Genomic DNA, 18,358 nt, shown 5'->3' on the forward strand with positions numbered 1-18,358 from the left:
TCTTTCTGGCCCCCACACAGGCCCCCACTCTACCAGCGAGTCCCCCATGTGGCCAGAGGCTGTTGGCCATACTGTTCTGATTCAAGGTTCCAGTGGCTACCTGGAGTACAACCCACCCTCTAAGCTTGGCCTTGACCTTGACCACCTGCATTTCCCCCAGATGTCCCAGATGCTGTTTGGCCCACAGCTGCCTGAAGACCTGCAGCTCGGCCTGCTCTTTCTCTCCTTGGGGTCTTCCTCACTCTTACCCTGGCTTCCCACCTGCAGGGAGCCCCCTGCCATCCAGCTGCCACTGGAATCACAGCCCCTGTTATCTCTGTCCCTTTGCTGGTACCGTGTTTGCTCCCACCTCTCTTAGTCCTTGAGCTCGCAGGATGAGGGCCATAGCTGCCCTGAGGATTATTATGTTCTCTAGCTTGGTCTTCTACCCTGGTGTACAGTAGGTGCCTAATAAATGTATGAGAATGAAAAATGAATGAATAAATAAATAAATAAAATGCAGAATGAACATGTGAGTGATATGGGGGTAACAAAGTTAGGAAGTTTCTTTCTATTTAGAAAGAGGTTATTAAAATACATCACACAGTTAAGATCATACTGTATATAAACTTCAATATGATTTCTTTCCTTTGATGTCAGTGAGATCACAAGTATTCTTCTGTTAAAGTTTTTATGAATTTTGCATTATTGTTTATATAATTATCATTCATTTCATTGCACTAAAGTTTTTACTTAATCATTGTCTTATTGCTAGTCATCTAGACTTGAATTTTTATGCTACTTTAAATAAGACTGACCAGATGATTTTCTATGGCCAAAATTCCTGGTTTCTCTTTCAGGCTTTTTCTTGAAAACAGCTTTTAACAACTAGTATCACTGTGTCAAAGGTTATTAATATTTGTAAGCCTCTTTCTAATTCTTTCCTAGAAAATTTATAGTTTTTTTTCCTGTTGGCATTGTATCAGAGTTCCTATAACTGTGCCATCAGTGGTACAAGGTAGTCAACACTTTAAAAACCATGTTTGCTAATTGGATAAATGAGAGAACTGGTGTTTCAGTTCGAACAATTTATTAAGCACTTACTTTTGCAGGTACAGTGTTAGAGGCTGAGGATAGGAAGATATTTTTATAAGTCTCACTCTGCTTTCAAGGAACTAAATTTCTCTTGAGAGTAGTAGCCATATAAACTATTAGAATACCATAAAAAAAATCCATAAAGAAGGAAAAGTACTATAGGAGCACTGAGAATGGCGTTGACTGCATATAGAGGTGTCATGAAAAACTTCATAGAGGAATTGACCGCAAGAAGAATGGAAATTCCAGAGAAACAGAGAGTAGAATGGTAGTAATGAGGATTGGGGGATGGGAGAAATGGAAAGATATTGGTCAAAGGGTAAAAATTTCCAGTTATAACATTAACAAGTTTGGGAAGCTAATGTAGGGCATGATAATTATAGCTAATAGTACAGTATTATATACTTGAATGTTGCTAAGAGAGTAGATCTTAAATGTTCTCACCACAAAATAAAATATGGTAACTATGCGATGGGATGGAAGTGTTTGCTAATGCTGTGGTGGTAATCAGTTTGCAATACATAAATGTGTCAAATCAACACATCAGACACTAAACTTACATAATGGTATGTGTCAATTATATCTCAGTAAAGCTGGGGAGAATAGCAACAAACAAAGTAAGAGATAGTATAATATTAGGTTTTTTTTTAACAATATAGAGGAAAATTTTTTTTAATCTGCCAAAAGAAATCAAATGCATTTGGGAAGTGGGAAATGGGGATTGGAGGCAGAAATTGCTTTTTTTACAACCAGACTTGTAGAATGATTTGGCTATTTAAATTAATATATAACTGTCATAACAATAAAAACTATGTTTAGAACTTCCACAAAGAAATAATTAAAAGTTGCTTATATTGCTTATATTCTAAAAGAAGAAGAGGAAGAATAGTAATAATAATGATGACAGGAGTTCATCAGGTCAAGGTCACAAAAAGAGAGTCCAGGAAATGTGAACCAAAGAAGGGAGACATGAAACAGCTGTTCAGTATTCAGTTGCACTAAGTGTGGGAAAATAGCCTTAAGTGAAAATCAGAGATAGGGAGATAGGAGTCATATATTGAAGTGCTTAAATGTGTTGATCCTGTAGATGACAGGATCACAAAAGAAATTAACATGTATCTAGTTTTATAATATGCTACTTTTTATGATAAGAGCTTTGTATATATTATTTTGTGTAATCCTCATGACAACCTTATGGGGTTAGAATTGTTCTCCCGCATTTCACAGATCAGAAAAGTAAGGTTCACAAAGGTTAAGTGATTTGCCCAGAATCAAACAACAAGTGGTGGAAAAAGAATTCCACGTAGGTATGTCTGACTTCCAAGGCCATGTTTTTTTCTACCATAACATAGCACACCACTGGATTATTAAAATATTTTAAGCCTTGTGGTAGCAAAATCAGGTTTTGGTTTTTAAAAGATAATGTTAATTTTGGTTGAATGCAATTTTTTTTCAAATATTGAAACATGTTTTATAATGTTTATCCATTATGAGCTACTAGAAAAACTGTTTTGGGAAGAACATATGTGATGTCCAGGACTAAATATATTTTGTCAATAAGTATTACCAACATGACATCTGGTCATGTGTCATGGTTAGAATTTCTTGTGATCACATCTTAAAAAGTATTATTCTGCAACTTTTAAGCATCCAAGCATATTTGATACTGAAATATAAGTGCTTTTGAATTTGGTGGGAAATTACGATAGACCTACATAGTGAATGTTAATTTCTAGTTGTTCCAGGTTAAATGTAATGACCATTTGGGTAAATTTCTTATTTGAGTTTTCTTATCTATTACTGGCTCCAAAGAATATAAACAAATCTATTTGGGCAAAGGACCATGATTGTTAACCTTTATTTTAGAATACTAAAGTCTAGAGATTACAGTTGCAAATGTAACTTGCTGGCTCACTGGAAAGATGATAATGGACCTTTTGAAATGGATAGAAACCTAGATTCATTTAAAAATATATATATATAATATAGAGCTGCTAGATGGACTTTATCACATCCAAGGCAGCAATAGATTTCCTGACTTGGGAACTAAAGTAGATGTGTACAGCATGCCCGTCACACTCAATACACTCAGGAGTGGTAATTATATTGTTCCATTCTGATTAAAATTCAGGTAAGGATTGTTGTTGGCCTTAACAGAACAGTTCACTAATAAAAACTCAGCAATTAATTGCGATGACCATTCAGAGAAAAACAATCAGTAGTGAAAGCTAGAAATGTACTGTGGAGCTACAACCAGGAAGAAGACATGCTTACTGTGAATATCTCAAGTAGAGCCAATGGGAGAGAAGGACCAAAGAAGGGTAAAATTTACATTGTTCTGTATGGGCTAAACCACCTTTAACCCTTCCCCTTGTACCACTGTTAATGTGCCAATTATGTGCACTATGAAAGGAAAACAATTGAGTCTTTCACATTTCTCCTGCTTGTGTTGGAGAAATTCTGGCAGATACTTTCATGGCTATGTGCTTTGAAGGCCTGGAGCTCTTTGATTTAGTATACTCCCCTCACCTCCAAGTGCAGTTAGCTGTGTGGTTGTTATTGGCAACATTTGTTTCAAGAGAAGCATAACAGCAAGATATTTTGGGGGAAAAAAGTCTTACTATGAATATCCATGGTACTTGTGCAAGTTTAAAGTAACTCACAGAAAAACAGAGTAAAGAGGAAAAATAGGAATAAATTACAAGCATAGCCCAGAGGAAAATGACTTTAACCACCATCTAGAAATATTTGTACTTGGAATGAGTCAGAGATGCAGGAATTATTACCTAGATTTATACAGCCAGAAAACTAACTGTAGACTAAATTATATTGTAGCAATGTAATGAAACAATGTAACTTCTGAAGTAGGCTCCATATGCAAATTCCTTCCTATTACACACATCCAGTTCAGACCCCCCTTCTGAGCTTGGGACCCATATATTCAACCTCCCAATTATAATCTCCATTTCAATGGTTCATACAACTGAAACTAAGTAGGTCCCAAGCCAAACCCTTGCTCTTTCCCCACAAATCTCTAAATGTCTCCATTTCTGTTATTCATGCCAGAAACCTGGAAATCATTCTTAGTAATTCCTTCTTCCTTACCTCTCACATTTCATCTACCCTAAGACCAGTTGGCACTACCTCTGAAATATGTACTGCAATCATCTTTGGTCACTGTAATCGAAGCCACCATCATCTTCTGTCCAGACCATAATAATTGGTTCCGAACTCGTGTCCCCTTTTTTCCACATAGCTGCCAGAGTTGGGTTCTTTTTTTAATGTAAATGTAATCAACCTCTCCTGCTCACAGCCTTTCAGTGCTTTCCCACAACTCTAGAAGATACCACCTACCTCTAGAACCCCATGTCCTCCTTTAATCCATTGTTTTGTTACTAAGCAAAAATATTTAAGGCATAATAGATTTATGAGATGATGAAACCTAGATAAAACCCTGCTCTATTTATGGACTGATTCAGTGGTGAGGAATATAGAAAATTATTACAATTATATCCTGTAATTGCCTTTGTTTACACTGCCAATCTCTTACCTGTGAGCATATAGTAATCCTATTAGTATCCACAGTCAGTACATGCATAAGGAAAATGTAACCATGAATTTACTATACTCTTCCAAGCATCTTTTATCTGACTGGTAACCCTACTACCAAGCAGAAGAACTGCTACTCCAGGCAGCACTAATGTGGAGTGGATTCTAATGACTCCAACATCATGACCTCAGCACTGACATTGATTTCATGACAGCCTGCATTCAGTTTGACTGAAAGTTGATGGCTTTGTATATGTACATACGTGTGGACTTGATGCATTAGACTTGTTCTGGTAAAACCCAGTGAATTGCAAGAATATCTATGCCAAATCATATAGTCCCATTAATTTCCCTGATGAGTTCATGAATACAGTTCATGGAAAATCTGGCCACAGTCACAAAAAGTACACTCAAGAAGGCTAACATTCTTTCAATATAGCATTATAACTTTATGATGACACTATGTGTTTTTAATTCTTTTCAAATAGCATGTGGAAGAAGGTATGCAAATGGTTTATCAACCCATATAATCTTTTCATACCTTATTAAGAATAAAATATACCAGGAGGAAGGGCATTGTTAGTACAGTAGCCATCAAGCGATTGCTCAGATAAAATCATTTGTGAATACTTATGCAAGAAGCAGGTAGTTGTCTTGGTGTGAAATAAACAGTGCTCATTTCTCACACCCAATTTATCAGAACTTTGTTGATATTGAATATAGTTGTTTCCTACAAGTATTTATCTTTGTGACTTTTTCAATAACATCAAATATTATAGCTCAAAACTAAACACACATGTAAACCTATACTCAAAATTCCAAATTTTACAATCTTGTAATTTCAGATTTCTTAAATTAAGATTTTGTCCTTTCTCGTCTTAGGCCACAAATCTACATTCTCCATAGCCCTTATTTTTCCATAATTTTACTGATTTATTTTTAAGCCCTCTTATTATAGTATTTAAGTAGCCTCTTGTGACATGGTATGGTTCCCTTTTACCATCAGTGTTCTAATTCCAAGGTGAAAAAAGAACGTAGTACATAGATTTGACAAGTGAAGACATTAGTATAGGATTGTCATAAATGATTTATCAGCATTTGAAGGTTCTGGCAAGCTTTTCTATTGAGAATACCATTCTAGTCATTTACATAAAATCCCTAGGGGAGGATAATTCATATAGCCCAAACTCAACTCAATAAAGACTTGACTTGACTCATTAAAATGATTCCAGTTTGAGGCGTGGGTGAGTGAAGGATCTTTTATTGCAAGGAAAACAACTGAGCTTTAAAAAAATTCTTCGTGATGAGAACAAACTATTCCAACAAGACTATATCCAGCATGGCTTAACAGAAGCTTCAGCATGGATATGTATTTCCCAATCCTGGCCTTGAACTAAGACTGTCAACAAGAGTAGGAGATTTCAGTTTGTTTTTTAGCCTTTGATTTAAAAATTCACACATACTCTTTGCTGCAGGCAGAATAACAGTTGCAGAAAGACAGCAGGTAAAAGAACTCTGATTCTTCATGGGTAGCTTGACTGTCCACTGCTGGTGGTTTGGTGGTCAGGGTACAGAATTTTTTATTGCAAATCATTATTCAGAGGGCTTCAAACTTCCCCTTCATCCTCCTTTACCCCAGTTATCCTCTAGGCATACCTTCTTCCATAGTTAGTAGTAAGGTAGTAAGGTGTAAGGTTTTTCTGTTCTTTTAGTTAGAAGGCTCCATCTTTTTAGTTTAAGAAAATGCATTCAGGCTGAAGACTTGTATAAATATATGAACCCAGACATTGAAACATGCTTAGTGTGATTTTTAGAGTTAAACATTTATATATGTTTATAAAACAGTTTTCGTGTTTTCTTATGGAAGTCCCTCTAATCTCAGCATCCATTCAGGCCATATTATGAATCCAATTTAGAGAAACTGCACCTTATCCCTAAGGGCACACACATTAGAGGGTCAAGTGATGGTCTTTGTGAACACATATTGGGAACATATATTTTTAAATTTTATTTAATAAGGATTCTAGTTAAATTGTGTTTTCTGTTAAGGAGACTTTGTAACAATTATTTTTTTCTCCTAAGGATGAGTCATTTTCTAACTGATTTTTGTATTATAGGAATTTTTTATTGGGGTGCCAGTTACTACTTATTTTCTTTAAAAGCCTAAGAAGCCCACAGTAATGAGCTTTTGCTATTGTTATTATATAAACACATTTGCTTCATTTCCATGTAAATATCCATGTAAATATCATTTTCATATAAAGTGGAACTGTTATAAATGCACTTAAGAAAGAATGCAACTGTGCCTATTGTTCAGGTTGCTTGTAATGTCCTTTTCTTTTTTACGTATGCTTTCTGGATGAGTCACTTTAATGTTGTGCTGCTCAGCTGATAGTAATTCTTCAACTAAATATTTTCAGTTAAAGAAAATTATGCTGCTTCTAATTATGTTGGGACCTATTCACATATAGACTTGCAAGAGTAAATTTTTACTTGGCCTTTCTTAGAGCAAAGATGTAAGAAGTGCTCAGTTACTTTGTCAGTGGGTAAAATTAATAGAAATATTTAATTCAGAGAAAAAGTCCTCAAGTTCCTGAAAAAGCTTTTGTATTTACATAGAATTACACATTCTACACATGCTCTAGAGAATGTCATCAGAGTACTGTGATTTTTTTCCCTTAAATGTGTATCAGTTCTCTTACATAATATGTAATTGAAGAGCCTTTACATTTAAAATCCCCCTTAAAATATTTATTTTATACTTTACTTTTCTTAAAATTATGAATTAAAGCAGGCCTGTCATTTAAAATGTTTTGAGTAAAGATAAGGACACTCTCATATATTTTCTTGAAGCCAGAAAAAAAAGTCCATGTATATTTTTCAACTGAAGCAACTAGATAAATAAGATTTGTTGGGAAAGTTTCTCCCTACATATAACTCAAGAGAGTATACTGAGCTTAAAAGATTATTTATGGAGTACAAGGAAGGAAGCTATAATAAAGAACTTGATAGCTATAATGTAATTTTCAGTGTTATAATTCAGATTCAGTAATTCAGTAGCAGATGTAAAAAATGAAATGAGAGGAAAAAATTAAAGTGCCACCAGACTGACTAATCAGTCATTGAAAATGCCTATACTGGGGGGCGCCTGGGTGGCTCAGTCGGTTAAGTGACTGCCTTCGGCTCAGGTCATGATCCTGGAGTCCCTGGATCGAGTCCTGCATCGGGCCCCCTGCTCGGCAGGGAGTCTGCTTCTCCCTCTGACCCTCCCCCCTCTCATGTGCTCTCTCTCATTCTCTCTCTCTCAAATAAATAAATAAAATCTTAAAAAAAAAAAAAAAAGAAAATGCCTATAGTGGGAATTTACTCAGATAGAAAATGTTTGCACTGTCATTAAAGATTCCCTAATTTATATTAGTGAACTAAATAATGGCAGGCACAAAAATATACCGAGTCTGAGACAATGCAGAAGACAAGCATTTCTAACCCACTCTGGTATTTTAATGTTCTTGGGACTCTAGGTACTCTACATCTCCCCCCACCTCCAGTAAAAATATTTCGGTCTCTCTCTTGCCTCCCTCCCCCTCAGCCCCCTACACAACCTTCTTTCTCTCCTTCCTTCCTTCCTTTTCTCTCTCTCAATATTAGAAATAATGGAGGCTAGGACCTAATTATTTTTTTTAAGGTTTTATTTATTTATTTGACACACACAGAGAGAGAGAGAGAGAGAGAGCACAGCGGGGGGAGCAGCAGCAGAGGGAGAGGGAGAAGCAGGCTCCCCGCAGAGCAGGGAGCCCGATGCGGGGCTCGATCCCAGGACCCTGGGATCATGACCTGAGCCGAAGGCAGACGCTTAACCCGCTGAGCCACCCAGGCGCCCCAGCTAGGACCTAATTAAATAGTTAAATAATCAACATTGACTCCCAGCTCTTAAGACTGAAGCAAATGTACTTAAGGCAAGTGATCAGGCAGGTAAACACATGTTAATACTAACGCTCCAAAAAAAAAAAAAAAACTGTTTTATACAAGTCTAGAAAGCCAAAATAACTAACCAGAGGAATACAGGTTACTGCACAGGTTTTAATTTCCAGAAATATTTTTTAAATTTGGTACTTGCTAATATCTCTAACAAATTGGGTGTTCATTAGTATAATTGTCACTAGTTCCCAGACCTAAAATTCCATGTACCCTGTAAAATCTACAAACAGGGAACACAGTCTATGTTTAGTTCTTTTGATTAGAAAGGAGACTAATACTATATTAAATCAGACCATAGTGTGGTAGCAACTAGGAAATAACTGCTTTTTTGTTGTTGTTGCTATTCAGATTATATCTAAATTGTTGTTTAATTCTTGGTAGCACATATATAGTAGGAATTTGTCTGCTGGCAGGTAGGGAAAAGAGGGAAGAATAGTGGAATATGAAATGAATATTTATAGATTACCTATATGTACCAGGTATATTGATAGAAACTTCATATTTAGCAAATCATTTTACTTTAATGACAAACTTTAGGAGAGGTATTATTATCTTCATTTTGCAAATCAGGAAATGAAGACCCAGAGAGAATAAGAGACAGGCTCAATGTAACCCAACTAGTATTTGATATGGCAGAGGTAGAACCTAAGTGGATCTGACTCCTAAGACCATGCCTATCCCCTAATTTAAATGACATAGTATGTGCCAGTGGGCACAGATTTAATTTCAACTTCCTGGCCTTGTAGGTCCTAGGGACATTGCTTTACATTTATAATTTCCTGAGAAGATATCATTGGGCTCATATCATAGCCCTGCTTGAGCATAATACATACCTCATAGAGTTTTTGTATGGATTAGATAAGTTATTACATAAACCTAATTAGAATAAAGTCTACACATAATAAGTACTCACTAAATGTTACTTATTACTTAAGAGTTCAAGTAATAACTAACCCCTGTACCTTAGGAAGACTAGTTGTAGAAACTTGGGTATTTGTAGCCTGGGCAGATTAAGAAGATGCAAGTGACTAGGTCAGGGTCATAAGATCGAGCCCCGTGTTGGGCTCCACGCTCAGCATGGAGTCTGCTTGAGTTTCTCTCTCCCTCTCCCTCTGCCCTTCCCACTCATTCATTCTCTCTCTCTCTCTCTCTCTCAAATAAATAAATCTTTAAAAAAAAAAAAGATGCAAGTGACACCTTTCCCGTAAAATAGGGAATAGACTTAATCAGTGTTGCTACGAGGCAACATGAGGACTAATTGGTAAGAGTTCAAGTAAGCTGATTTTGATTATAAGTGAACAAAATTTTCTCTAATTATATCAGCTGTCAAGGGAATAAGCCACTTAGGGTATAGTGAATCCTCTGTTCTGGATCTAATTTATATACCACCATAGATCACTGAGCACCCCTTCTAGGCCACCCCCTACCTCCAAGCCTGGGCCACTTGTCTTGCTCCTAATCTAAATCTAAATCTAAATAGAAAGTTAACACTCCTGAAACAGCATTTTACCAATGAGAGAATAGAAAATGAGAAGACACCAACAGGTGAACTGCTAACCTCCTTTAACCAACTCTTCCAAATTACAGTTGTTTCATTTATCATATCTGGAGACCAGGACTGATTACATGATTAGTAGGGCCTAGTGAAAACTGAAAATGTGGGGCTTCATTTAAAATAAGAATTTCAAAATGGTGACAACAAAGCCTTAAATAAAGTGTAGGACCCTTCTAAGCATGGAGTGATTGCACAGGTCACATGCCCATGAAGTTGGCCCTGATGGAGACAACCTGGGACTCTAAGCGACCACCTGTAATTTTTGTAAAGCTATGGCCAGTTCAGTAACTTACTCTCTTGTATTCACTTTCTTCCCTTTTCCTTCATGCCCATTTCCCTCTGATTATACCCCACCTTCACCCCTAATAAGGCAAGCTTTGTTTTAGGTTTTATTTTCTAGGAATGTAGACCATGACACTGTATAACCTGATTTTTTAAAATTTGAGAGGCTAGTCCAAATCCCTTTTAATGTTACTTCTATGTCTAAGATACCGTAATTCCATTGATTGAAGGATATACATTTTAAATAATTGTGTTGTTCATTTAATGCAACCATGAAATTGCATGTGAGCTAGAATCCTTGGATTATTAATCTCCAATATTTTATTTTCTTTTGTTTAGGCATAATATTACTAATTTATTAGAGGGGAAGACAAAAGAGCTTAACAAAGGTGTCCCTTCCCTTCCTTATCCCAGTTCCTTACTTTCCTGTTTGTCTAAGCATCTCCTGCAACCCTGCCACCTTTACATATTATTAGACTTACTTCAACTTCCTGCTTCTTTTCCAAACTCACTGGTAATTGATATGGTAACTTCCAATCATTATGATTGTGTCTAACCTCTGTATGCACATTCATTTATGGAAATAGGCATAAATTTGACATATGAGTGGAATCATATGGTATTTGTCTTTCTCTGACTGACTTATTTCGCTTAGCATAATTCTCCCTAGCTCCATTCATGTTGTTGCAAATGGCAAGATTTCATTCTTTTTATGGCTGAGTAATATTCTGTGTGTGTGTGTATGTGTGTGTATCTTTTTTCTTCTCAAATCTAGGGTTAGGGTGTTAGGGTTATGGCCAGGGTTAGTGTTAGGGCCAGAAAACAAAACAAATAAGCAAAGAGAAGAAAGAAACAAACAAAGCCAGAAACAAGACTCTTAACTACAGAGAACAAACTGATGGTCACTGGAGGGGAGGTGGGTGGGGCAATGGGTTAAATAGATGATGGGGATTAAGGGATGCACTTGTGGTGAGAAGCACCAGGTGTTTTATCAAAGTGTGGAATGACTATATTGTACACCTGAAAATAACATTACACTGTATGTTAGCTAACTGGAATTTAGATAAAAACTTATTTAAAAAAAGAAACTGAAAAAAAGTAGGCATAACTTTAAATCTGAACCAAGACTTTTTGAAATATGCATATTCATCCATTTATTGAGTATTATGTTTGACAAATACAGAAGGGAAAGCAAAGTATTAGATACAGATCTTACCATTATGTAGCTTGAGATTTTATAATGGAGGCTCTGTGTTTATGTGCACAAAACAAAAATTATTATCAAAGTGGAAGGTGATATGTGGAAGATCACTTGAACAAACAGAAGTGCCTATAAATGGTAGAGAATTTGGACTAGAATTCTGGAGGGACTTATAGAGGATTTAGGACTTGACATGTGAAATTGAGGAGGACAGATGTCTGGCACATATTGCTTTATTCAGAATTCAACTTGATTAAAAATATCATCTCTTGTTTTTTTGAGATATCTAGACTTTTGTGTGCATAGCACTTGATTAGGCTATTTCTGTACTGAACAATCAGAAGATGAATCATTGTCACCATCCCATTTTTACTGCTGGAATTACTATTTCTTCTAGTGGGGGGATTATTATTGTGACCTAAATCTGGCCTTTGGGCACATTTTGTTTATTACAGAACATTATCATGAGTTTATTTCTTTTATGTAACCTAAATGACATAACTAACTTGTGAATTTCATACCTTCAATTTTCAACCAAGCACATGGGGAAGAACAAACCTTTTAAATAATTATTGAGACTCTAGTAGAAAAATCCAAGTGAAAAAATTCAGTTTTAAAGTAAGAGAAAATGATTTCCTCCACAGCAAACTCATCCTTTAAATAAAGCAAGCAATGATTATCGAACCATTAGTAAATTTTTGGCAAGACAAAACTCAGACTTCTCTGATAAAGAATAATTTCCAAGCTTGTCAGAGATAAACAAGTGGAACTTAATTGGAAAGAGTTATTTGAATTGACAGATTAATAGAAAAAAATTGTCTTTAGTGTTGGTGTTTGATTTTCAGTCTCTTGAACTTCCATGTATATTTAAGGCAATTTCTCCTTCTTGAGTTATAAAGGTATGGGTGTCAGTGTGATGAATTGTGTCAGAAGAGTTTGGCTGAAATTTGCCAGGAGGTTGATTTTGTCAGTCTCTTGAATTTTTCATTGCAATTCTGATATGCCTCTGAATGAGACCAAAATTTACTTTAAAAAAAGGAGCTGTAATATTACCCTATTTCTGTTTCACAGTACTTTAATGAAAAGAACAGTGTTTCAGAGCCTTGATTGAAAAACCAATGTCACAGTCTAACCTATTAAATTCTAATACTTAACCATGTCTTTTCAGCTAGAACTCTGCCAAATGCATTGATATTGATAGAAGTGTCTTCATTTGTAATTGGCAGTCATTCAATAATAGCATATCTATAAAATAGTATACATTTAAAAAGTAACTCTGTGAAGAGAGGGCATCATAAGAGATGGGGAAAATCTGTATGTATTTAGGAGCAGTTTGAGTACTATATTTAAAATTATTGGTTGTCAATGAGGAGAGAAAAAAGTACAGATAACGTTAGGGGTAATTAAAGCAATTAATGATAGTGTTTGAGGGCACTCTGAAGCTTTGTGGGTATGTATGTGAATATGTATTCTCTGGGGTTTTGCTCTAAATTCTCTTTATGTATCAACAGTAATTTTTCACATCTCTATACATATGAAAAGTACTAAAGACAAGAACTTTTATCATAGATGTTGTTTTATAAAAATCATGATGTTTCAACAAAAGAATATTTGAACCCTTTTTATAATTTACCTTTATATCATTTATATAGCCAAGAACATGCATCAATAAAGTAAGATCTCTTTGAAACTTGGTTTCTCTTTAATCTTCAAATTAGACTTTAAAGAATGAAGTATTAGGAATTCCATCAATAAATTTAAATAGAAATGGCTTCATTTGAACTAATGGCTGAATAAAATGGTGACATTTTCATATTAAACATGATGATTTGGTATATTATATTACACATTTTCACTTATTTCATAGAGAGTAGAATTTTTATGAGCAGTAATTCAGAAAAATGTGAGTTGACTTCATGGAACTATTCTGCACATTAGAAAATACTTTAAATGATACTGGTTTTTTTTAGTTGTTTTATGGAATATTTGGTAAAATACTCTAAACACTTTGCACATTGTTCTTTAGTTTCAGCTCAAATTCTCAAGAGCAACCTTACAGCAATGGAACAGCAAATTATTAATCTGGAACGTGACATCAAGAAATTCCCTGAAACAGAAAATCAACATGATAAGTTTGTGGAGAAGATGACAATATCCTTTATTTATTTAAGCATTTTGTTTATTAGTTTCTCCCTCTCTCTCTCTGCTTGTCTGTGTGTGTGTGTGTGTGTGTGCGTGCGTGCATGGGCGCATGTGTGTATTTACTGTGTGGTTAGTTCTAAACTTACCAGTCTATCTATTCAGGCTGTCTGGATGAATTTGTGTATGGGCTGTTTTTGTATCAGCAGCATAAATTTTAGTTCACAGTGTTTGGAACCAGGTAAAGTAGGCAAGGAAACAATTATATAAGAAAAAAATGCCATTTATCAAAGAAGCATTTCATTTGAAGGCCCACTAGATACACAAGGTAAGTCTTATAAGGCTTGATTAGACCCAAAACGAAACAAAGAATCCCCTTATATAACCAGTTGTTTAAAGGAAATGATCACCATAAGATTTTTTGGTCAGAGACTTTTTTTTCTCTTTGCATGTGTACAGGTATTTCCTGAGGGTACACATGCATATTCAAGGGAATCAGAGGATGACTAATATCAGTAGATTGAAAGGATTGGGAAGGATAGGTAAAATGGATGCTGGATGGAGGGATAGATGAATTGATCAGTAGATTATGTATTTCAATAAATTATAGAAGCTGTATATAACATTAAGCATTCCTTCTAAATAGATGTTTTTAAACCCCTATTTTATCTACAGTATATTCATATAAAATATAGAAATATATGAAAGAAGAACTTGAGAAATAACATTTAGCTTGAATTATTTAATGTTAAATCTGGCATCTAAAAGATAAACTACATTAGAGCTGGGTTTTGTTTTTTTTTTTCTATTTTGGTTTTCAAAAGTTAAAGTCATATCCTCCTCCTCTAGGTGTAAATAAATATCTTGAACTGATTGATCACCATTTTATATCTCTAGAGGGAATAAATACTGTAAATTCTTTATCTGATAATAAGTAAATTCTTTCAACAACTATATGGCAGTCACCTTGTTTCAAGGTTAAATCTTGCCTTTTTCTTCTGTGATATGCTTACTTTCCTGCTAAACTTAGAAATTATGGTACTGAACTCAAATTACTTGAGAATGGCAATTTAGATGTATGTGAAAAATGTTTTTTCATTCTAAGGCTTTGGGTTCATGAATTAATACTGTGTTTTATGTGGTCTGATAGTGATGCTGAGTACTTTAATAAATAGGAATACTGGAAACAGAAGTTTGTGGGTGACTGGAGGCAGGAAATCCTCAAAAATAACCTTGGATTATGTAACTTCCCACCTCGGGATACTTAATGTGAAGATTTAACTTTATTGCTTTATTTAACTGTATTGCTTTATTAGATTTTTCTTACAAATATGTCATATTGTCCTATGGCTGGAAACACCACCTACATCTTTCAGCTTTTGATTTTGGTTCTTGCCTCATATATTTGAATTTAATTCCCAAACCTCTTGTTCTTTTTAACATTTTCTTCTTCGATTGGCTTATGGCCACACAACAGCTTGCAACACTGAGGAGGCTTTGTTGCTCATTTAGAAAAAAAAGTAATTTCAAACCTTCATGAACTTGGCCTAGACTCTTTATTTTATTTCTGTCTTTATTCAGGTAATTAAGCACTTTAAAATGAAAATCCAGAGCCTTCTGTATCCATATGTTACAGATGAATGGTTATTCTTCATTTAAGTGGCACAAAAGTGTGACTATTTGTCCACAAGGAGATTGCAAACTATATTAAAATGTATGGGGCTCTTACTTTGCACATCATATTTATTTAAAAAACAAAATAAAATATACAGCAATTTATTTTAGGTAAAAAGTTTAGAATATTGAGTTGAGTTGGTTAAAAACTCCAAGTTAATGAATTATAATGATAGAACTGTTGCTCAAATTATTCCTGCTTTAGAAGACTCCGTAGGCACCCATTGAGAGTTTTAATCTTCTAGAAAATTACAAACAAAATACATGATCTTCATATGTATATATGTTATATGAATTCTGGTGGCTAATTAGTATTTTTCTACTCTTCTGGCACTTCCATAAAAGAAGGATATTTTAAAGTGGAATACTTGATTATGTTTTAAAATTAGAACCCCGATTCTATTTTTCATACAGGATTCTTTGTAGTGGATGATTTTTCCGATGTTTCTGCCCCCTGCCAGTAATTTGTTTTGCCTCAGGTCACTGAACTTTAAACTGAGCACTACAGGCACAAGTATGGGAGTGGTTTCCCTTAAAAGTAATCTTACCTACTTAAAGAGTAATCTCTCTTATAAGGACTGTGAGTTCAAAAACTGAATAGCACTGTCATGCCTCTAGGTTTTCAGAATAGCACCAGTACTATAGTTAGCAACAATGGCATGATGGCCAGAGACCAGCTGAATATGCAGGTTGAATCTTCACCACATCTCCAGATTGAGCTAAGTCCCATAGCACCTTATGTTCACCCTTACTCTTTCACAATATTGATCGAACACTTAAAATGTGCTAGGCATTGCCAGACCATGAAAATATGATATCGCACAAGATGGAAAACTTGACCTCAGGTTACTGACAGTCTGGCATTTACATGCTTCTCTGTCTTGCTGTCTCCATGGTCAAGATAATATATGGTGTGTTAATTTCTATATGCCCATCACGTGTAGCATTTAGCAACATGTAGGCACTCAGTAGGTACATTTTGAATCACAGAATATAGCTAGAGACAATGAAGACCATATAGACCCAACTCCTACTTTTAATTAGCACTTCCAAAGGGATATTGGTGAACAGCAGTAGGCTGTGCTTGTGGTTATTAAACTTTTCTTCATATAAATCTTCTCAGGGGGAACCTGGGTGGCTCAGTTGGTTAAGCACCTGCCTTTGGCTCAAGTCATGGTCCCAGGATCCTGGAACCTGCTTCTCCCTCTGCCTGCCATTCCCCCTGCTGTCCTCTCTCTCTCTCTTTCTCTCTCTGACAAATAAATAAATAAAATCTTCTAAAAAATCTCAGGAACTTAAGTAACATTAAATCACCTTTTTAGAGCATGCATGTAAAATATAATCAGATTTAAAAGGGATAATCCAGACCTTTTTAAAGGAAATGTCAAAAAAGAATAACTGACCTAGGAGGTTAAAAAAAAGAATAAAACCTGTCCTATGAATGGATTGGCTCAGGCTATTTCCTGCATCCTGAAAAATAGCCAGTGGCTTTGGAAGGAACCTTATTACCTCTGTCTCCCTTTCTCTATCCAAAATTGGTTGCTTGTTCTTCCTCAAAAAAACAGATGGAAAGAGTAAGCAAAACTAATATTAGAAGACTACAAACAGGGAGAAATGGGGGAAATTGTCTTATAAATCATGGTAAGAGTCAGTAGGGAGGTTCTAGGATCAAAGGGGATGATCTATAATGGATATAATAGCACTATATATGTATAGAAATGCACATTGTTCAAAAATCTAAATAACCATGTGGGGAAGTTATTGCTATTATCCTGATTTTTAAAAAATTTTTTAAGGATTTTATTTATTTATTTGACAGAGAGAGACACAGCGAGAGAGGGAACACAAGCAGGGGGAGTGGGAGAGGGAGAAGCAGGCTTCCCCCTGAGCAGGGAGCCCGATATGGGGCTCGATCCCAGGACCCAGGGATCATGACCTGAGCCCAAGACAGACGTTTAACGACTGAGCCACTCAGGCGCCCCATCCTGATTTTTTTAAAAAGCAAAGTTCTTGGTATTCTTCATGTGCTTATGCTCATAATAGTATTGAAAGTTTTAGTTCAGTTGTGTGGTGAATTAAAATAGAACCTATATTCTTTTTTTAGTAAGTTTAAAAATGGTAATATTCACTCTCATTTATTGAATGTTTCCTCTGGATTAGACATTGCCTAATTTTACATACTTGAAGTTTTAAAAGATGTTCTTGTTTATTAAATGAGGAGTATTTTACATATCTAAATGCTAAAATTGACCACCATTATGCCTGTTTCATTGTAGTGAGCTCAAATCATGTCAGGATAACTTCAACAACCATGAAGTTATTTGTAATAGCCCTGTTGTTTTTAACTCATTAATTTCTAGAGGTTTCTCTTTTTCTCTTTTAAGATTACTAGGAATTATGTATTCTATGTTTGTGTTTGGCTCCTGTTGCAAATAATGATGGGGTGAGGTTCAGAATCACACCTGAAATTACATTTTCAGTTTTGAGAAATAGCCCATACTAAAGAGAGGTGAGAGGGAACACTGTGAATGGACTGCTAACTAAAAGCCCATTAACCACAATGTTGACCTTACTTCTTATATCCTGTTGACAAATTTCTTACCACAGTTACTCACATAGATTTTGTCAGTGGCAGGGCTGTCTATTGTCCAAGATCAGCTTAGCTTTTTGTTTGACTGCTGGCTAAATCATTTCACCAACTGGAGGACAGGGAATGACTCAGCAGCAGGGGCACCTTTAACACATTGACAAGAAGAGCTGACAGAATGCTAATGACATTAACACCCTGTCAACTATCAACTCCTGGAATTTCCTCATAGTAGGAAGGAAAGTCATTTGAAGTGGTTAAAAATCAAGTTACTGAGGAAGCACACTGTCCTTACCAGACAATTCAAAACAGATTTGGG

At 35.4% G+C, this 18,358-nt stretch overlaps 1 protein-coding gene across 1 annotated transcript in view; it reads left to right on the top strand.

The window, feature by feature from the left end:
- DIAPH2 (diaphanous related formin 2) overlaps positions 1–18,358 on the top strand; it is a 959,330-nt gene that overhangs the window by 627,769 nt on the left and 313,203 nt on the right. The window contains exon 23 of the mRNA XM_035028841.1: positions 13,666–13,790. Coding sequence (XP_034884732.1) covers positions 13,666–13,790 — 125 coding nt within the window. The remainder of the gene's footprint in view (positions 1–13,665; positions 13,791–18,358) is intronic.

The sequence above is a fragment of the Mirounga leonina genome, unplaced genomic scaffold, assembly GCF_011800145.1.
Source record: "Mirounga leonina isolate KUSES-001 unplaced genomic scaffold, KU_Mleo_1.0 Mir_204, whole genome shotgun sequence".
NCBI classification, from domain to species: Eukaryota; Metazoa; Chordata; class Mammalia; order Carnivora; family Phocidae; genus Mirounga; species Mirounga leonina.